The sequence below is a fragment of the Sapajus apella genome, unplaced genomic scaffold (assembly GCF_009761245.1).
Source record: "Sapajus apella isolate SASKATOON/1434 unplaced genomic scaffold, GSC_monkey_1.0 scaffold14, whole genome shotgun sequence".
NCBI lineage: Eukaryota > Metazoa > Chordata > Mammalia > Primates > Cebidae > Sapajus > Sapajus apella.
The window spans coordinates 3,333,810-3,354,532 of record NW_022436954.1 but is presented as its reverse complement, the minus strand read 5'-3'; the positions used below and the strand labels follow the sequence as shown (position 1 = coordinate 3,354,532).

Here is a 20,723-nt window from a genome sequence, read left to right as displayed (position 1 = left end):
TCTACTAAAAATACAAAAAATTAGCTGGGCATGGTGGTGCGTGCCTGTAATCCCAGCTACTCAGGAGGCTGAGGCAGGAGAATTGCCTGAACCCGGGAGGTGGAGGTTGCGGTGAGCCGAGATCGCGCCATTGCACTCCAGCCTGGGTAACATGAGTGAAACTCCGTCTCACAAAAAAAATAATAAATAAAAAAATAAAAAAAATAAAAGATGATAAGGTGTTGTCGGCAGGAGTGGCTCCTTCTAGGCTGTCCAGGAGGATCCATTCCCAGCCTCGCCCCTGGGCTTGGAGAGGCCGCCCTCATCTTTAAGCGCTGTTCTCCCTCTATGTGGGTCCAGATGTTCCTTTTTGTAAGGATCTTGGTCACACTAGATGAGGGCCCAGTGTAATGGCCTTACCTTAAGCCTGCAACCTTTGTAAGGACCCTGTCTCCAAAGAAGGTCACATCCAGAGTTGCTGGCACTGGGACGCCTGTGTATCTTTTATGGGGCCACAGAGCAGCCCCTGACAGGGTGTGTGTGTTGCGATCCTCCTTCCTCCCGTGAGGACTTGGTCCCATTTTACTGATGGGAAGTCGAGACTTCAGAGCTGGAGAGACCGGCTCGGCCTCCTGGGACTTGCCATGTGCCGGCTGGGGCCGCCAGTGGCTCCCTGTCCTATCTGGCTTCTGTGTGGGGCTCTTAGGGACAGCAACAACTGAAGCTGCTAACTTCCTGCGGCACTGGTGGCTGGCCAGGTGCTGCCCGTGGAGAACTTATGAAGTGGCCTGGTGTTACCTCCATTTTACAGATGGGGAGATGGAGGCTCAGAGAGGTTAAGTGGCTAGGCCAAGGTCACACAGCTCCTAAGTGGTGGGTTCTTTTTTTTTTTTTTTCTTCGGAGACAGAGTCTCCCTCTGTCGCTCAGGCTAGAGTGCAGTGGCATGATCTCGGCTCACTGCAACCTCTGCCTCCTGGGCTCAAGTGATTCTCCTGCCTCAGCTTCCCAATCCCAAGTAGCTGGGACTACAGACATGCACCACCTTGCAAGGCTAATTTTTGTATGTTTAGTAGAGACAGGGTTTGACCATGTTGGCCAGGCTGGTCTCGAACTCCTGACCTCAGGTGATCCTCCTGTCTTGGCCTCCCAAAGTGCTGGGATTACAGGCATGAGCCACCCCACCAAGCTGCTAAGTGATGGGCTCTTGACTACAGGCCGGCAGGGCCTCCGTGGCCTCTTGGACGGGAAGTGGATGCCCAAATGTTGGAGGGTTCCCAGCTCACCCACCGCACCCTTTGCCCACAGCACCCTATACCATCATTACCTTCCCCTTCCTGTTTGCCGTGATGTTCGGGGACGTGGGCCACGGGCTGCTCATGTTCCTCTTCGCCCTGGCCATGGTGCTTGCAGAGAACCGGCCGGCCGTGAAGACCGCACAGAACGAGGTGAGGGGCCGGGTGAGGGGGTTCGGGTGGGGCCAGGCAGGGGCCAGGCAGCCCTTCACCACACCGCTGCCCCCCCAGATCTGGCAGACTTTCTTTGGGGGCCGCTACCTGCTCCTGCTCATGGGCCTGTTCTCCGTCTACACCGGCTTCATCTACAATGAGTGCTTCAGCCGTGCCAGCAGCATCTTCCCCTCGGGCTGGAGCGTGGCTGCCATGGCCAACCAGTCTGGCTGGAGGTGAGGCCCAGTCCACAGCCCGGCTGGGGGCCCCGCAGCCCCTGCAGCCCTGACCGCCCTGCCCTCTGTTGCCGTAGTGATGCATTCCTGGCCCAGCACACGATGCTCACCCTGGATCCCAACGTCACTGGCGTCTTCTTGGGACCCTACCCCTTTGGCATCGACCCTGTGAGTCCCGGGACGGAGTGTCAGTGGGCGGCAAAGGCAGGTGGGAGTGGGGCCAGGGCTCCCCTTGCTTCGCCCCTCCTGTGGTCTGTAGCTGAGCACTCCCATGAGCCTCAGAACGGGAGGCAGACCAGGCTCCTGCCGAAGGGCCTACGTCACAGTCCCGAGCGCACGGAGGCAAAGCGAAACCGGACAGGCGCCAGGCTGCAGGTGCTCTGCCGAGCGCTGTTCCCAGCCCTCTTTGGAAATGATCTTTTTTTTTTGAGATGGAGTCTTGTTATGTTGCCCAGGTTGCAGGAGTACAGTGGTGCAATCTCGGCTCACTGCAACCTTCCTCTCCCGGGTTCAAGAAATCCTCCTGCCTCAGCCTCCTGAGTAGCTGAGATTACAGGCATATCCAACACGCCTGGCTAATTTTTGCATTTTTAGTAGAGACAGGGTTTCATCATGTTGGCCAGGCTGGTCTTGAACTCCTGAACTCAGGTGATCCGCCCACTTCAGCCTCCCAGAGTTCTGGGATTGCAGGTGTGAGCCACCACGCCTGGTCTGATTTTCTATTTGAACCCTGTAGCAACCTCATAACAGCCCCGTAGGCCACACATTAACAGTGTCCTCACCTACAGTGGAGAGACTGAGGCACAGAGGCCATGCCCAGAGTCACCCAGGCTGGAGCCGTGGCAGCTGGGCCATCTGCGCTCTGTTGCTCCTTGGTGGGTGGGCAATGGATGAGGCTGCAGGCTCCGAGGGGGACAACAGGGTGATGGGAGAGTGACTTGGGCCGGGGACTTCCTGGCAGTGGTGGCCAGGGAGCCCCTGAGTCCAGCCTGTTCCCGCTCCCATCCCAGATCTGGAGCCTGGCTGCCAACCACCTGAGCTTTCTCAACTCCTTCAAGATGAAGATGTCTGTCATCCTGGGGGTCGTGCACATGGCCTTTGGGGTGGTCCTTGGAGTCTTCAACCACATGTGAGGGTCAAGGCTGCCCAGGGGCACGGGAGGCTGGCAGGCCAGAGCGGGCCCCGGTGACCGCACCTTCCTCCTGCCTGCCAGGCACTTTGGCCAGAGGCACCGGCTGCTGCTGGAGACACTGCCGGAGCTCACCTTCCTGCTGGGGCTCTTTGGCTACCTCGTCTTCCTTGTCATCTACAAGTGGCTGCGTGTCTCGGCCACCAACGCTGCCTCGGCTCCCAGCATCCTCATCCACTTCATCAACATGTTCCTGTTCTCCCACAGCCCCACCAACCGGCCACTGTACCCTCGGCAGGTGGGCTGCGGCAGGGAGCTGGGCTCACACAGCCTCATGGGGACCCCATAGTCACTGGGCCACTGGGAGCTGCAGGACCCTAGTCTGAGAAACGGGGATGCAGGCCCTGGGCCGTTCAGACAGGGCCATCAGAGATGACAGCATGCATCGTTAGCGGGTGGCATGAGTGACGCTGGGAGCCTGGGGTCCCTTCCCTTAGGAGTCCTTCTGGAGCCAGATCTCCGCTCAGTGAGGGCACGGACCCCCAGGGACCCTGGAGGGAGGAACAGCTGCAGGCTCTCTGGGCCCTGTGACTGCTGTGACCCAGGTTCCTGTGCAGGGGTGCACAGCGGGGGTGCCCTGACTCTTGGCCTGTCCCTGGCAGGAGGTGGTCCAGGCCATGCTGGTGGTCCTGGCCTTGGCCATGGTGCCTGTCCTTCTGCTCGGCACACCCTTGCACCTGCTGTGCCGCCACCGCCGCAGACTGAGGAGGCCCACTGGCCGAAAGGTGGGACTGGGACCTGCGGTGTAGGGAGCTGCTTGGGAGGAGAGGCCACTGTCGGGTGTGTCCCTAACTCCCCACTTCCTCGTGGGCTCCTGAGTGGGCGGGAGCTGGCCTGGCGGGCGGCAGGGGCCCTCCTGGCTGGGGCGCTGCCAGCACTGCCCGCTCTCGCCTCAGCAGGAAGACAAGGCCGGGTTACTAGGCCTGCCCGATGCATCTGTGAATGGCTGGGGCTCCGATGAGGAAAAGGCAGGGGGCCTGGAGGACGAACAGGAGGCCGAGGTGGGTGCGGTGCCTTCCTAGGGGGTGGGAGGGCTGCGGCCCTGCCGGCCCTCACTGTGCCCGCCCTGCAGCTCGTCCCCTCCGAGGTGTTCATGCACCAGGCCATCCACACGATTGAGTTCTGCCTGGGCTGCGTCTCCAACACCGCCTCCTACCTGCGCCTGTGGGCCCTGAGCCTGGCCCATGCCCGTGAGTGACCTGGCTGTCGGGGGCTGGCCCCCGGTCCTCGTTCCTCACACACGGCTGCTAGTTGGGAGGGTTGCTTCTCTCTGAGCCTCAGTTTCCCCTTTGCAAAGTGGGACTGTCCAAGGAGGTCCCTCACCGGCCCCCCTGGGGAAGGGAGGGCTTCAGGCTGCGACAGGTAGGTGGGGAGCTGGCAGGCACCCACTTGCCCTTGGTCCCCACTGTCCCCTCCTTCGCCCACAGAGCTGTCGGAGGTTCTGTGGGCCATGGTGATGCGCATAGGCCTGGGCCTGGGCCGGGAGGTGGGTGTGGCAGCCGTGGTGTTGGTCCCCATCTTTGCCGCCTTCGCCGTGATGACTGTGGCCATCCTGCTGGTGATGGAGGGGCTCTCGGCCTTCCTGCATGCCCTGAGGCTGCACTGGTGAGCAACCGCCCGCTGGCTTGGGCTGCTCGAGGCAGGAGGCAGGGGTTCCCCTCGCCAACCCCTCCTTCTCACCCCCAGGGTGGAATTTCAGAACAAGTTCTACTCAGGCACCGGCTACAAGCTGAGTCCCTTCACCTTCGCTGCTGCAGATGACTAGGACCCACTGCAGGTCCTGCCAGATCCCCCGTCCTGACCTGAGGCAGGAGAGGAATAAAGAGGGTCCACCACAGCACTGCTGTCTCGTCTCTCTTCCCTCCTTTCTAGCTGAGGCAGGTGCGGGGGCAAGGCATGGTCTAGGACCTGGGACCTTGAAAAGTTGAGGCAAGGACATATGAGCAGATCTGCAGTAACCCCTGACTCCTGGGGTGAAAAAGGGCAGAATAGGGCCAAGGAGGGATGTTTCCAGCACATTCTAACTTGGAATGAGCAAATGTCTTCCCAGGCCAGGTCAGGGGAGTAAGCTCCCCATCCTTGGAGGTGTACAACTGGCTGTGAGCAGGTGTCTGGGTTACTCTCTGGGGGGAGTGGTGCCAATATCCATGCCCTGGTGCCAGGCCTCAGTGGGGCTGGAGTTACAGAGCAGCCTGGGGCACCTGAGCCTAGCCAGTGCTCCATGCAGGGCTGTGGTGTCACACGCCCAGAGCCACAGGCCTGCCAGGAAGGCCTGAGCAGCAGACATCGCTCAGGGCCCCGGGGGTCAGAACAGGGGTTGAGCCCAACTCCAGGCCTGGCCTCCCCTCATCTGAGGCCATAGTCTACCCCACCCCTCCCTGGTGGTCCTTCCTGCGTGCTGGCGGGATGGGAGATGGCCTTCTCCAGTTCCCTCTGGCCTGGGTTCCACCTCTGCTGGGAGGCAGAGCCAGTACTTCCCAAGGGCCAAGAAGCTGCAAAGTGGTTCTTCCCACGGCTGTGGCTGTGGCTGGCTTGCTGGGAGGAGCCTGTCCATTGGCTCCTGACTACCCTGCTCAGGACCCCCGATGCCAGGGGCAGTATGAGGGGCTCTGAGTTAATTCCACATGCCCAGCAGACTTGGCTTGAACGGTGCTCACCGTAGTGGGGTAGAAACAGAGGCAGCTGAGCAAAGGGCTCCAGAGAGTTGTGTGCGGATCTGGACCAAATCCAGAACCCCAGGCCTTACTCCCTCCTGGGGTGAGAGCTGGGCAGACTGTGGGCGGGCAGTGAGGTGGGGATAGGTGAGCAGCACTTGCGATGAGTGGCCAGTGATTTAGGAAGGGTGCGGTGTGGGATCCCAGGGAGATGACCAGTTGGCCCTGCCCTGGCTTTGGCATGGGGGTACCTGGCAGTGCTGGGGAGAAGTTCAGTTGCCATGAGAATAGCACAGAAAAAGGCACTGGGGTGGGCACCTCTGTGGCATGGAGGTCATCCGGAGACACAGGGATAGGTGGGTCACCTGCATGGAGGACTCAGCAGTGAACAGGATAGGCCTGAACCCATCCCCGCCCAAGTGAGTTACGGTCTGATGCAGAGACCACTGGGGGAACCAGGAAAGTTAAGCTGGATAGAGAAGCGACAGGCCAGGGCCGGGCCCAGGGGGTTTAGGGAATGGCAGTGTCCTGGATAGAACAGCAAGGCCTGTGATGGTGACCGAGCTGAGCGCGGAGCAATGTGAAGGAGCCCGGTATTTGAAGGTCAGCTCCAAATATATCTCCACAAGGAGACTGCAAGTCAGCTCACGTGCAAAGGAGCAGGCAGAGGCAAGGGCTGACAGAGGCTAGCAGGGCCCTTGGCACAGGAAGACAATGAGAGAAGCTACCAGAGCTCCTATGCAGGAGTGTGACACCATTACTGTTTAATTCAGCTTGGCTTCGCCTGCTTAAAGCTGTAACTCTACAGAAGGGTGAACGGCGCAAGCTCCCCACTGCCCTGCCCAGCTGCTGTGTCACCAGGCACCGGCACAGCTCCTGGTCTCCAGCATCCTCCAGGGCTCTTCACATATGGGCTAGAAGAAGGGAAAGCAGAGTGTGGCAGGAAGGAGGAGGACGGGGGCCCATGGGGCCACATGCTGCTGGGATGCCAGCTGACAGCAGCAGGGCACTGCTGAGCTGAGGAGTGGGATGGGTGCAGCTGGAGCCCTCTGTGGGCTCCTTCAGATACCAGGAGCCCTCCCTGAGATTTAGGACACAACCAAGGGTGACAGCTTGAGAGGCTGGGTGTTTATTTGTAGAGTACAATCGCTGTGGTAGCAGAAATACACGCAGAGAAAACGATTCAAACAAGAGTTCTGAGTAAAAAAAGGTCAGCTATGACTGAGTCCACGGGACATTTCATATATATGGTTTTCACAGTTAACTTGTTCCACGCCCCACACCACATGCAGGCTGCCATCTCCCACAAGAATGACTATGTCAGGGACATTGGGAAAGGTGAGGGCTGGGAAAGCAGGCCCCCAGAGAGCCCAGGCCAGGGTTTCCCTCACCCTGCCCAGGGGCGGCCCAGCTCACTCACAGGATCCCAGGCTCCCGACAGAGCAGAAGGCAGGAGAGGCCCAAAGAGCTGGCTCAAGCAGCTGGCTCCCCTGGGAGGGGAGGCGGGAGACAGGGAGGTCCTCACACCACCCCTGTGGCCACGCACAGCTGTCTGCACACTCCATCAGGAGGAAGCGCAGGGAAGTCACATGCAGTACAATGAAACTCATCGATGTAACACACCCACCCAGCAGGAGGGGAGAGGTCCACTCCAAGTGCAGGTGGCCTCGGCTGCTCCAGCTTCAGCCAGGGGACCAAGAGGGTAGAGGAGCAGCTTCTGGGGGCCCCAGGCAGAGGCCACCTTGCAGCAGTGATTGGCGGCTTCACAGTACACCTATGCTCACTTGCCGTGCCTCAGGAGTGAGCAGTGTCTATAACACATAGCTATCTACAAAAGCGTGGTCACAGTATTCACCAGCACACTCATGAAAAAAAATTAAATCAACATTAACCACAGTACCTGCAAGTAACACTGCTTACTCTTGCCGTCTGCCATATCTGACTGGAAACCTTAGTCCCCAAATATGAAACGCCTTCTCTAGATTAAAAGGATTCAGAGGTGTTGCACTATTGCACTATATTTCTGCTTCCCAATCTTGTTTGAGTCCTAGTGAAATCGTAAACAGATGAATTAAATGTCGCTCCATTTTATACAGTCTTTAGTATCATACACATCTGTGTTCAGTAGTGAGCCACCCAAAGCCTCCTGCTGCAGGAGCAGTAGTCGAAGCACAGAGGGGACCCCGCTCCGCCGCCTTCCCATGCAGTCCAGTGATGAGGTGGATGGAGTCCTCCCCACAGTCACACCCCAAGCTTCCTCTTCTGGTGGAAATAGGCATCAAACCTTGCTTGGGCGTAGTCCTAGGAGACAGCAAAGAGAAGGCCTCAGCAAGAGCTGGCCTGAACCCTGCCCATGTATCCCCCAACCCCACCCCCATCAACAGCTGAGGGCACAGACCCATGAGACCATCAGCACAGGACCAGCCTGTGCGGCAGGGCTGCCCGGGGGCCTGGGTGCTCCCACAGATGTGGGCTCCTTAAGCTCCCAGCCCACCCCGCAAACGTTCACTCTTAGGAGGCCCTGCCTCTCCAACGGACATCTTGTCCACACACTGGGCACTGCTACCATTCATCAGCTTGCTAACCTTGGGTGCTGTGGACACTGACTGATCAACATAACACACCTTTTAGAACAAAAGGTCTCTGGAACATAAGCAAATCTTGAACAGAAGGGGAGAAAAAAGATGCCACCTGTCTACCAGGATCTCCTGCAGCATGACTTTTAAAAAGGACACTAAGAGGCAGCAGAGAAAACCTGGCTTGGCGTTCTAAGTCTCTTCCCTCATCTGTTCATCAATGAGGACAACACAATCTCAAAGACCCACTCCTGATCTCAAAGTCTACAATTCTAGATGCCAGGAAGATTACAAGATCACTTTTTTGAAAAATAACTTTGAGTTGTAATTTCTACTCCACAAGCACGAGCCCATTTTAAATGTACAGGTGGAGAGCTTTCCCAGATGCATTCAGCCAGTTCACCAGCACTGCAGTCAGGAGACCTGTATTTCCAGCATCCCAAGAAGTTACCTTGGGCCTCTTGCAGTTGGCCACAGGCAGCCACTGACCCAATTTCTGTCACTATAGATCAGACTTCTCTTTCCTAGAGTAGCACATAAATGCCACCATACAACGTGCAGCCTCTTGTGTCTGCCTCCTAACTCCGCGTGATGTCTCTGAGTTGTCGTGCTGTCGTGCATTGGTGCCGCCTTCCTTTGCATTGCCAAATGTTCTCAGTACATGGATCCGGCACTGTAGTATCCACGCACCTGCTGCCTGGTATTTAGGCTACTTCTAATTTGGGACATTACAAATGAAGCTGCAGGCCTGGCACAGTGGCTCACATCTGTAATCCCAGCACTTTGGGAGGCTGAGGCACGAAGATCATTTGAGGTCTGGCGTTGGAGACCAGCCTGGCCAGCATGGCGAAACCCCCTCTACTAAAAATACAAAAATTAGCCATGTGCCGTGGCAGGCACCCATAATCCCAGCTACTCAGGAGAACCCAGAAAGCGGAGGTTGCAGTGAGCCAAGATTGGACCTCTGCACTCCAGCCTGGGCAACAAAAGCAAGACTGTCTCAAAAAAACAAATAAGGCCGGGCACAGTGGCTCACGCCTATAATTCCCCCAGCACTTTGGGAGGCTGAGGTGAGTGGATCACGAGGTCAAGAGATCGAGACCATCCTGGCCAGCATGGTGAAACCCTGTCTCTACTAAAAATACAAAAATTAGCTGTGTATGGTGGCATGCGCCTGTAATCCCAGCTACTCGGGAGGCTGAGGCAGGAGAATCCCTTGAACCCAAGTGGTGGAAGCTGCAGTGGCCATTGCACTCCAGCCTGGTGACAGAGTGAGACTCTGGACTCTGTCTCAAAACCAACCAACCACAAACGAAGTTCCTATGAGCGTATGAGTGCAGAATCTGCTTGGTGTAGAATCTGCTTTCATTTGTTCTGGGAGAATTCCCCAGGAGGGCTGCTGGGTGGTATAATGCCTCTTCACACTGGCTGTCCCAGGCCGCATTCCCACCAGCAGCGCACATGCATGCCCATTGCTCCATCTGCTCGCCGACATTTGGGACTGTCAGTTCTTTCAAGTTTTAGCCATCACTGTGGGTGTGTAGGTATGAGGCTTTGAGTCACATTTCTTTAGTGATTAATTATATGAAACACATGAAAAAATTCTTACTGGCCATGTGTTTCTCGTCTGTTAAGTGTCCAAATCTTCCATCCATTTATAAAACAGGATGTTTGGTTTCTGACTGAGTTATAAGTTCTTTATATATCCTAAATACGAGTCCTTTATTAAATATACATTTGTAGCCGGGCGCGGTGGCTCACGCCTGTAATCCCAGCACTTTGGGAGGCCGAGGCGGGTGGATCACGAGGTCAAGAGATCGAGACCATCCTGGTCAACACGGTGAAACCCCGTCTCTACTGAAACTACAAAAAATTAGCTGGGCATGGTGGCGCGTGCCTGTAATCCCACTGAAGCTCCTGTGCTCAGAACCCTTTCAGACCTCATCCCATGTATGTATCTCTTCACTTTGTTAGCTAGGCATGGTGGTGAGCGCCTGTAGTCCCAGCTACTTAAAAGGTTGAGACAAGAGGATCACTTGAGCCCAGAAGTTTGTAGACCAGCCTGGGCAACACAGTGAGACCGTCTTCAAAAAAAACAACAACAAGAAAAATATACTTTGTAATACACCGGTAAATTTATGTGTTTCCCTGAGTTCTGTGAGCCACTTCAGCAAATCAACTGAACCCAAGGAGGGGAACGTGGGAACCCCAATATATGGCTGATTAGTAGGAATTCTGAAGGCCTGGACTTGCAACTGGTGTCAGAAGTGGGGTGGGGGCAGTCTTAGGGTCTCAGCCCTCAATCTGTGGGGTCTGACTCTGTCCCTAGGTAGACAGTGTCGGAATGGAACTGGAGGACACCCAGCTGATGTCCACTCCGGAACTGATGGCTTGTTTGCTGGTAGGAGAACCGCCCTGGATGTGGTCACTTTTGTTTTCTGTGGTGATTGTTGCTAATGAAGGAAATGGGAAAAAGTACTTTGGTCTTCATGTGTTTTCCACTCATAGCAACTTATTCTACTTTTTTTTTTTATGGCTAGTCCTTTATACAACCCAAGAAATCTGTGCTTAGGTCACCAAGCTTTTCTCCTGTATTTTCTTTGAGAAACGTAATAGTTTTAGCTTTCACATTTAGGTCTATTATCTGTTTCAAGTTGATTGTTGTGTATGGCATGACATCAGGTTCAGTTTTTTCTCCATATGACTCTTGAGTTGTTCTTAAATCATTTTTTTGAAAATATAATCCTTTCCCTCATCAATTACCTTGGCCTTTCTGTTGAGTACCAGGTGACTATATACATGGGGATCTATTTCTGGGCACTATATTCTGTTCCATCTATTTTTTTTTTAAATTTTTTATTTTTGAGATGGGGACTTGCTCTGCTGCCCAGGTTGGAGCACAGTGGCAGGACCACAGCTGCCCTGAGTCTGCAGACTAAAGTGATCTTCCCACCTCAACCTCCCAAGCAGCTGGGACTATAGGCATGTGCTACAACACTCAGCTAATTGTTTTTGTACCTTTTGTAGAGATGGGGTCTTGCTATGCTGCCCAGGCTGGTCTCCAACTCCTAGGCTCTAGTGATTTCTCCTGCCTCAGCCTCCCAAAGTATATGTGGATGACAGGCATGAGCCACCACACCCAGATGATTTATGTCATCTTATGCCAGCACCATAATGCCTTGACGTCTGTGCTTCAAAGAAGTCTTATAACCAGATAGCAGAAGTCTTCTAACTTTGTTCTTTTATAAAATTATTTTGGTTATTCCTCACTCTTTGCATTTTCATATAAATTTTAGGATCAGCATGTCAGTTTCTACATAGACACCTGTAGCGGTTTTGCTTAGGCCTAAGGAGAATGTATAGGTCAGTGTGGGGAGAATGGACATCTTCACCTGAAGGCTTCCATCCATCATGGTGGTCTCTCCTCTGCTTATTTTGCTTCTTTATTTTTCATACTCTTTTATAGTTTTCAATGTACATATCTTACACATATTAAACATTTTTCCAGGTACAATTGTTTCTAGCATGTAGAAATATAACTGATTTTTGTGTACTGACCTTGTATTCTGTGACCTTAATAAAGTCATTCATTAGGTTAAGTAACTTTTTTGTTGATATCTTTATTATTTTAAATGTCTTCTAAAGAACAAAGGCAGTGTTTCTTCCTTCCCAGGGTGCCTACATTTCCCTTCTTTGTCTGGCCTCACTGCGATGGCTAGGAGCTCCAGTTCAACACGGAAGAGATGCAGTGAGAACAGGCCGCCTTACATATTCTGTAGTTGGGGCAGGGATAAGAGGGGGCATTTTTCCTTTTACCGCTACTGACAATGTTGGCCGTGGGTTTTTCATACATGCCTTTATCTGGCTGAGAAAGATCCCCTCTAGTCCTAGTTTGCTGAAATTTTTTAAATCTCATTGGATTCTGTCAAATATGTTTTCCTGTGGTTCCTGAGATAATCATGTGGTTTTCACCTTCATTCTGTTAATATGAAGAATTATATTAACTGATTTTTCGATTATAAACCAGCCTTGCATTCCAGGGATAAATACTACTTGGTCATATTACCCTTTTATAAATGTTAGCGGATTTACTTTTTGTCAATGTTTTGACAGGGATTTTGTGTAATGTTTCTTCTTGTGGAATATAAACATTTAAGCTACAAAGCTGTAAGTTTCTAAATACTGCTTTATGTATATCCCAGAAATGCTGACATGCTATGTTTTCATTATAATTCAGTTTAAAATATTTTCTCATTTTTTAAAAAATTTCTTTGACCCAGGGTTTATTTAGAAGTATACTGTTTAATTTCCAAATAACTGAGAGTTTTCTAGGTATCTTTTGTTGTTGATTTCTAATTAAATTTCACTGAGAACATATCCAGTATTATTTCAATCCCTTTGAATTTATCAAGACATGTTTCATGGCCCAGGATATGGTCTATCTTGAGGAATATTCCACATTCATTTGAAAAGAATGTTCACCCGGCAGTTGCTGGGAGGTTTAATGAACGCACATGAGGCCAGGCTGGTAGAGAGAGCTGTCAGGCCCTCTCTTCCTGCATGTGTTCTTCCTGTTCTAACCACAGCAGAGAAGTGGTGAGATCTTTTTTTTTTTTTTAAGACAGAGCGGTACCCGTTTCCCCAGCTGGAGTACAATGGCGCCATCTTGCCTCACTGCAAACTCCACCTCCTGCCTCAGGCAATTCTCCTGCCTCAGTCTCCCGAGTAGCTGGGATTACAGGCATGTACCACCATGCCTGGCTAATTTTTGTACTTTTAGTAGAGATGGAGTTTCACCATGTTGGTCAGGCTGGTCTCAAACTCCTGACCTGAAGTGATCCACCCGCCTCATCCTCCCAAAGTGCTGAGATCACAGGTGTGAGCCACCACGCCCGGCCAAGATCTCCTACTTTAATCGTGAATCTACCTTTCTTTCCTTTCACTTTTGTCAGTTTTGATATCACATCTTTTGAAGCAAGATGAGGGTTTTTAATGTCCTCCGGATACCTTTATTATTACAAAATGCCCTTCTGTATCTCTAGTAATAATCCTTATTATGAAGTGTACTTTCTTACAGTATCATCTGACCAGGACTCAAATCTGCTTTAAAAATCCAATGTCCCCTTGATTTACCTAATATCATTTTTACATTACCAAACCTTCTGCCTAGAAGTAGAAATCATTCTAGTATAAGACTGAGGAGGACAAAATAAACTAGTCCCATCCCCGTCTCAGAGGAAGGCAGCTCACTAGACTGTAGAACTGTAGACATCTGTGTGTTGACCCCCACCCCAAGACACCCCACCAACATTCATTCACTGTGGGACAACAAGAAAGGTTTATCTCAAGGTTAAAAATACTTTCTATGTCAAGAACAGCTTTTTTTTTTTTTTTTTGAGACAGAATCTTGCTCTGTCGCCCAGGCTGAGTGCACTGGCATGATCTTAGCTCACTGAAACCTCCACCTCCCGGGTTCAAGGAATTCTCCTGCCTCAGCTTCCTGAGTAGCTGAGATTACAGGTGCCCACCACCACACATGGCTAATTTTTGTATTTTTAGTAGAGACGAGGTTTCTCTCCAACTCCTGACCTCAGGTGATCTACCCACCTCAGCTTCCCAAAGTGCTGGGATTACAGGTGTTAGCCATTGCACCCGGCTGACAGTTCTTAAAGTTAGAAAAAAATGATAGCCTAGCTTGTTTACAAAAAACATGCCTGCGAAAAACAGGAGGTCAAATTTAGTAATTATCAGCTTCCAACTCGAAGTCGGGCACTACAGGCTGGAGAATTAAGTGGTAACCGATAAATAAAACCCTCCACAGCACAGGCAAGAGCCACCCACTCTTCTTCACTTACTATCCCGTGTCAGAAAGGACTGAGGTCAGCGCTGGACCTCTAGGGTGCAAATGCCTACATTCTCCACTGCGGGACTGGAGGACCACCTGGCACTTCTCTGAAGCAGGAGAGGCAGGGGTCTGCTGTCCTGGAAGTGAGGGCAACCTCCAAAGACAACCACAGCATTAGTGAGAGCGGCTTCTCCCACAGCTTCCTGGGCTGAGCCACACTGTCCTGGTGCCACCAGGTTATCACATTCAGGTACATGGGGAGACAGAGAACCCTCTATAAGGAACGGTCATTTGCTGTGGAGCATTCACAAATACTGTAGCATTTTTTCCTGAGAGTAGGAAGGGAAAAAAAGCTGCTAAAACATACCATGTACCCAAATTCAATAGATGAAATCTTGGCTTGTACAATGGACCAAAGTCCCCAGAGGAAATGAGATGCAAGGGCAAACCTGGAATGACAAAAGCAAGAAACACATATGAGATATACAGTATCAGTTACAGGACTGATATAATGATTTCATGCCAGATGGACATTCTAACTTGTGTGGATGCAAAACCTAGTTAGTGTTGGCAAATCATGGGTCTATATTCCATGGGACTAATTAAGAGCAATGGGACTATCACTCCCACACCCTTCCCTCCTTTGCTAGTGATAGGTGCACTTGTGAGTGTAAACACACACAGCTGGTCTGGCCATGGCACACACGACAACATTCACAGGATGCAGGTGGAGGCCTGGGTGGCCATGCTGGCAGAAAAGAAAGCAAGCTTGCTACAAGGGAGGGGCCATAGCATCATCAACCAAGAGGCAGGCCTTTGCTGGAGGAGGGATGAAGCTCTCACTCCTTGAGCCAGAGACTTCTCAAATCCCATCCTTGTCCCATGCCCTCTTATCACACAGAATTGAAAGGAGCAGATGAGAGAGCATGAGCCACGTCACCGTCTCTAGGCTATGCCAACCCCCCCAAGTCACTGCAAATCCAAGTTCTTCCACAAACAACACCCTGAGGGTACATCCACATGAAGATAAAGCTCAAATTTAGGAGTGCCTGCTCTAGTATCCTCCAACCCTACTCTCTGTCTATCTTGGGGTCCCAAGGACCACAAACGTCACTTGTGCTACCCTTTCTGTCTGGTTCTCTTCCAACCGCCTTTTTCTATTTCCACCAGTTCAAGAAACAGAAAAAGATGATGTATGCTGCAGTGGGGACTGGCAGGCAGGCAGAGGTGACATCGCACTTAGTGTGGGGGTAAGCACTCTGGAGGCCAGGAGGAGATGACTGTGGTAGGTGCAGTGGAAAGATGAGGTGGGCCACAGTGACTTAAACAGCCATTTTACCAAATAATGTCACAGGAGACCCCAAAGAATAGGAATAACCCACAGGCCTCTTGACTAAAGAGATGGAAAAATAGTGGTCTAGACCTTTGCAGAATCTGGAAGTTTCAGGGCCCTGCTTTGAAAACTGTTGAGAAAACAATTAAAAGCAAGCCTTAATACTGATAAACATGAGTTTAATCATTTTCTAGGAGAAACTTAAGAGTCACAACACAGCAGACAGTGCCCGCCACTCCACAAGCATCATTGACAAGCTTGCAGGGCCAGGTACGTGGCCCACACCTGTAATCCTAGCACTTTGGGAAGCTGAGGCAAGAGAACCGCTTGAGCCCAGTTCGTGACCAGCCTGGGCAAGAGCAAGACCCCGTCTCTACAAAAGAACACAAAAATTAGCCAGGCATGGTGGTACATGCCTATAGTCCCAGTTACTTGGGACACTGAAGCAAGAGGGTCGCTGGGAGTTAGAGGCTACAGTGAGCCATGATCACATCACTGCACTCCTGCCTGAGTGAGAGAGCAAGAACCTGTCCCCCGCCCCCCTCCCCAAAAAAAAAAGAATCTATAGGCCCTGGGTGGCAACAGCCCTGTATGGCTGGGTTGTTCTGTCTGGATGACAGTTCAGAATGCCACAAAGTGTCCTGACCCTTCTTGGACATGGGACCTCTTCATGTAATATGGTTTGGCTCTGTGTCCCCATCCAAATCTCATCTTGTAATCCCAACATGTGGAGGGAGGGAACTGATAGAAGGTGATTGGATCATGGGGGTGATTTCCCCCATGCTGCTCTCACAATAGTGAGGAAGTTCTCATGAGATCTCATGGTTTTAAAAGTGTCTGGTAGTTCCACCTTCTTCTTTCTCTCCCTCTCTCTGTCTCTCTCTCCTGCACCATGTAAGTAAGATGTCCCTTGCTTCCCCTTTGCCTTCTGCCATGATTGTAAGTTTCCTGATGCCTCCCTGGCTACGCAGAACCATGTCAATTAAACCTTCTTTCTTTATAAATTACTCACTCTCTGGTAGTATGTTCATAGCCATGTGAGAACAGGGTAATATACTTTGCCTGCTGTATGCTCAGATCTAAAAGATCTGCATAGTCTCAGCCACAATGGAGAAGTAGGAGATTCTATTTTTGAGAAAGGGCAAGTCTTAAAGATGTATGATTTAAAAGAAGCTCCTAGGGTGGGCATGGTGGCTACACCTGTAATCCCAGCACTTTGGGAGGCCGCGGTGGGCAGATCACCTGAGATCAGGAGTTCAAGACCAGCCTGGCCAACATGGCAAAAGCTCATCTCTACTAAAAATTTAAAAAATTAGCCAGACATGGTGGCGGGCGCCTGTAATTCCAACTACTCGGAAAGCTGAGGCAGGAGAATCATTTGAACCCAGGAGGCAGAGGTTGCGGTGAGCTGAGATTGCGCCACTGCACTCTAGCCTGGGTGACAGAGCAAGACTCTGTCTCAAAAAAAAACAAAAAACAAAAAACAATAAAAGCTCCTAAAATACTCATAATTGCAAGTAAGCATCCCGAATATAGTCTATACAGAGGAAAGCTATTTTTACAAATTGAAAAAGGAAAAATGTTACCTATTGACTTCAAGCAACATTTCTTCTTCTATAATGGACTTTTCTTTAGTACTGAGGTTTTCAAAGTCATTTTGGAATGCAGCCAAGTAACTGGAAATAAAATGGAGCTTAAAAAAAAGTAATTGTGTTAGGATGGTTAAAATAGACAATGTCAATAGCTGTCATGAAGCACATGCATCTACTGTGACACCCTGGGAGACACACGCTCGACATGACGTCACCATCTCCAACATCCTGGGGCTGGCACCAGTGAGCCAACCTTTGCTAGGTTTTCAGCTGCTCTCTCTCCCCAGGGTTTCTAGTGGAGGTACAGTGTCTAGGCTCTTCAGCATACTTTTTCCATTTCGAGTAGCAATTAAAACATAAACTGGAGACCATTATTTTGGAGGCAGGCTTGGTGCACTCTCCCAGCCCTACTCAGCTTCAGCACTGCTGCGAAGCAGGAGAAAGTTCCCATGAGAGCTGATTCTCGAACAATCACCAGCATCCTCCCATCATTTAGAACAGGAAAAGGAATTGTTAACACCAAAGACATTTCTTCCCATTACTAAACCCTGGTCCCCAAAAGATTACTTCTCTCTCCATAGCGTGAAATGAATAGAAAAAGGTCAGTGATCCCCAAAAAGATGGCCAGAAAGCAGAATCAAGGCTGGGCTTTTCAGAAAACACTAGAAGGAACTATCAAGGATGCTAAAGTTCTTCTCTGAATACGAGTATCTCTGGCACACAGATTTTTAAAAAGCTGGACTAAAAGGTCAAGTTTGTGTCTACAGATTTAACAAACAAAGTAACATTTTTTAACATACACCAAATTTTTTTTTTTTTTTGAGACAGAGTTTCGCTCTTGTTGTCCAGGCTGGAGTGCAATGGCGCGGTCTCGGCTCACCGCAACCTCCGCCTCCTGGGTTCAGGCAATTCTCCTGCCTCAGCCTCCTGAGTAGCTGGGATTACAGGCACGCACCACCATGCCCAGCTGATTTTTTGTATTTTTAGTAGAGACGGGGTTTCACTATGTTGACCAGGATGGTCTCGATCTCTTGACCTCGTGATCCGCCCGCCTTGGCCTCCCAAAGTGAACATAAACCAAATTTTTAAAAGTCATCTTTAAAAATGAAGATGTAGGTCGGGCGCGGTGGCTCATGCCTGTAATCTCAGCACTTTGGGAGGTCGAGGCGGGTGGATCACGAGGTCAAGAGATCGAGACCATCCTGGTCAACATGGTGAAACCCCATCTCTACTAAAAATACAAAAAATGAGCTGGACATGGTGGCACGTGCCTGTAATCCCAGCTACTCAGGAGGCTGAGGCAGGAGAATTGCCTGAACCCAGGAGGCGGAGGTTGCGATGAGCCGAGACCGCGCCATTGCACTCCAGCCTGGGTAACGAGAGCGAAACTCCGTCTCTAGGCCAGGCGTGGTGGCTCACACCTGCAATCCCAGCACTTTGGGAGGCTGAGGCAGGAGGATCACTTGAGTCCAGGAGTTTGAGACCAGCCTGGGTAACTTGGTGAAACCCTATCTCTACAAAAAATACAAACAATTAGCTGGGTGTGGGGGCATGCGCCTGTGTTCCCAGCTACTTGGGAGGCTGAGGCAAGAGGATCACCTGAGTGCAGGAGGTCAAGGGTACAGTGAGCCATGATCGCATCACTGCACTCCAGCCTGGGAAACAGAGACCCTGTCTCAAAAAATAAAAAAGATGATTTAATTCTAACTGCATGAAATTGACATGTAATTTTCCTATCAAGTATATAAAAACCCATCTCCTACCTGTTGTTTCTTGGTGGGATATTTCCGGATATTTGCTCTGAAAAAAGGGTACTTTTCATAGGTATAATCATATATCCACTCACAGAAATGATTCCCAATGTCGAATCCCCTGAAACAAGAGATAAGACAGTGCATGCAATGAGGCACACCATATGCCTGGATGCTCCCTGACTGCAGAAGAAAGAAAGACTGAGTTCCGAGCACACCACTCCTGTTGCCAGCTGGACTTGCTGAGGGAGCAGGACTGTAACTGCTTTAATGACAGACAGAGCCAATCAGTTGACTGTCAGCATCACAGCTGACTGAAGCTATAAAGGCGCACCTGAACCACAACTCCAGAACAATGTGTCTCCTCGACCACGATTTATGAGAAGAAAATGATCTCTGAAGCCAAAAGAAAATGCCAAAGTCTGGACTGAACTGCATGGCTGCCCCCCACTCGCGCCGTCAGCTAGGAACAAAGGGGACCATGCTTCCTCACCACAGCCATCATGCACCACTGGACAAGAAGCCACCCCTTCTAGGTGAAGCAGCTTGTAACTCAGAGTGGTGTTTTGACTTATTTACTCTTGTAATTGTTTAATAAGCATGACATAATCATAAAACAATATTGAGATGGAAATACTGGACTGTAACATATTACCTGTAATTGTAGCTGCTGTATTCGAAGTCAATGAGCATCAGTTTCTGCTTTTCAGAATTCTCTCGGCCTTCCAGCAACAAGATATTACCTGCAAAAGGTTTGGATAACATGGCTCACGTTTTACAATAGAAGGCTCAAGTCCTTGAAGAGCAGAGCCGCGGGAATGGATCTGACCCTTTCAAAAAATACTAAGTGTGGCTTTTGGTCTGTGGACATCACCAGGGCCTAGATAAGAGCGTAGGAGAAGTGCTCATGGGAGGCCTGGCCCTGTGCAGGGAGACTCCTCACCCACCTGGCCATGAGAACCCCTGCTCACATCCCTAGTTCCCGTTGGACCCCCAGGCTCACTGTGGAACAGAGCCTGGCCTCTCACTCTGCTGTCAGGGCAGTAACTCTCAAACGTTCTGCAAGGTGACATGCAGCTCAGGCTAGCCAAACACCACCCTCAGCCGCCTTGGGACTTGGTTTGCTGTCTGCAGGCCAGCTGGCTGCAGCACCCCAGCTGGGAAGCTGTGGGAATGTCCTCCCGGTGAGAAAGGCTAGGGAGAGCTCAGCTGCCACAAGGGATCCTCTGCTTTGTCCCTGCCTGGTTTTCCTTCCCAAGGAGACCATAGGCAGCATTCCTACAACGCTACTTCCTTTAGTGCTGGATTCTGGGTCAGGAGTGGATTGGCCACCAGCCTGGTTCTGCAGGCCTGTGTTCCTGAGATCCCCTGACGTTCAGCATTTCCAACCTCCTGGTGCTGGCACCAGTGAGCCTACCTTTGCTAGGTTTTCAGCTACTCTCTTCCCCCAGGGTTTCTAGTGGAGGTACAGTGTCTAAGCTATTCAGCATACTTTTTCCATTTTGAGTAGCAATTAAAACATAAACTGGAGACCAGAAAAGGTATACTGGCTCACACTTGTAATCCCAGCAGTTTGGGAGGCAGAGGTGGGAGGACCACTTAAGCCAGGAGTTTGAAACCAGCCTGGGCAACAGAGAAAGACTCCATCTCTACAAATAATTAGCCAGGCGTAGTGGCGTGTGCCTGTGATCCCAACTACTCGGGAGGCTAAGGCAGGAGGATCACTTAAGCTCAAGAGGTTAAGGCTGCAATGAGCCATGACTGCAACACTGCACTCCAGCCTGAGTGACATGGCAATAGTCCTTTCCAAAAAAAAAAAAAAAAAAAAAAAAAAAAAGACAAATTGGAGGCAGAAACCCAAAGCAGCAGAACAAAACTAATGTACAACTGTTATCTCTTCTATCCCTCCTACACTTTGCCATCATCAACACAGCTGATCTCTTCCAGACCCCTCTCTGGTGATATCTATGCCCCCTCACCATCAGAGGGCAAGGATAATACACAAAGCTGTGGATGAAATGTCTACACCCTCCTTGACTTGAGTTAGCCAGCAGAGAGCAGCTAATTAGTAAAAGGTATTTTGGCTCAAATGAATGGCTTACAGATGACAGGTCTTCATGAG

At 50.9% G+C, this 20,723-nt stretch overlaps 2 protein-coding genes across 12 annotated transcripts in view; one reads left to right on the top strand and one right to left on the bottom strand.

Annotated features, from left to right (window-relative positions):
* TCIRG1 (T cell immune regulator 1, ATPase H+ transporting V0 subunit a3) overlaps positions 1-12,554 on the top strand; it is a 20,031-nt gene extending 7,477 nt beyond the window's left edge. For 3 of the 5 annotated variants that reach the window (XM_032282604.1, XM_032282606.1, XM_032282605.1), the window contains 10 exons: positions 1,286-1,425; positions 1,504-1,661; positions 1,739-1,829; positions 2,672-2,790; positions 2,875-3,088; positions 3,453-3,575; positions 3,747-3,851; positions 3,923-4,040; positions 4,278-4,455; positions 4,537-4,693. In XM_032282604.1, the coding sequence (XP_032138495.1) occupies positions 1,286-1,425; positions 1,504-1,661; positions 1,739-1,829; positions 2,672-2,790; positions 2,875-3,088; positions 3,453-3,575; positions 3,747-3,851; positions 3,923-4,040; positions 4,278-4,455; positions 4,537-4,615 (1,325 nt within the window). In that variant the 3' untranslated portion in view covers positions 4,616-4,693. Of the gene's footprint in view, positions 1-1,285; positions 1,426-1,503; positions 1,662-1,738; positions 1,830-2,671; positions 2,791-2,874; positions 3,089-3,452; positions 3,576-3,746; positions 3,852-3,922; positions 4,041-4,277; positions 4,456-4,536; positions 4,694-11,753 lie in introns of those variants that run through there. The other 2 variants (XM_032282607.1, XM_032282608.1) reach the window with 2 other exon arrangements.
* Positions 7,451-20,723, bottom strand: part of CHKA (choline kinase alpha) — a 67,593-nt gene continuing 54,320 nt past the window's right edge. For 3 of the 7 annotated variants that reach the window (XM_032282620.1, XM_032282621.1, XM_032282622.1), the window contains 5 exons: positions 19,257-19,344; positions 18,614-18,722; positions 16,845-16,951; positions 14,293-14,374; positions 7,451-7,805 (listed from right to left, as the gene is read on the bottom strand). In XM_032282620.1, coding sequence (XP_032138511.1) covers positions 7,746-7,805; positions 14,293-14,374; positions 16,845-16,951; positions 18,614-18,722; positions 19,257-19,344 — 446 coding nt within the window. In that variant the 3' untranslated portion in view covers positions 7,451-7,745. Of the gene's footprint in view, positions 7,806-13,828; positions 14,179-14,292; positions 14,375-16,844; positions 16,952-18,613; positions 18,723-19,256; positions 19,345-20,723 lie in introns of those variants that run through there. The other 4 variants (XM_032282617.1, XM_032282618.1, XM_032282619.1 and 1 more) reach the window with 2 other exon arrangements.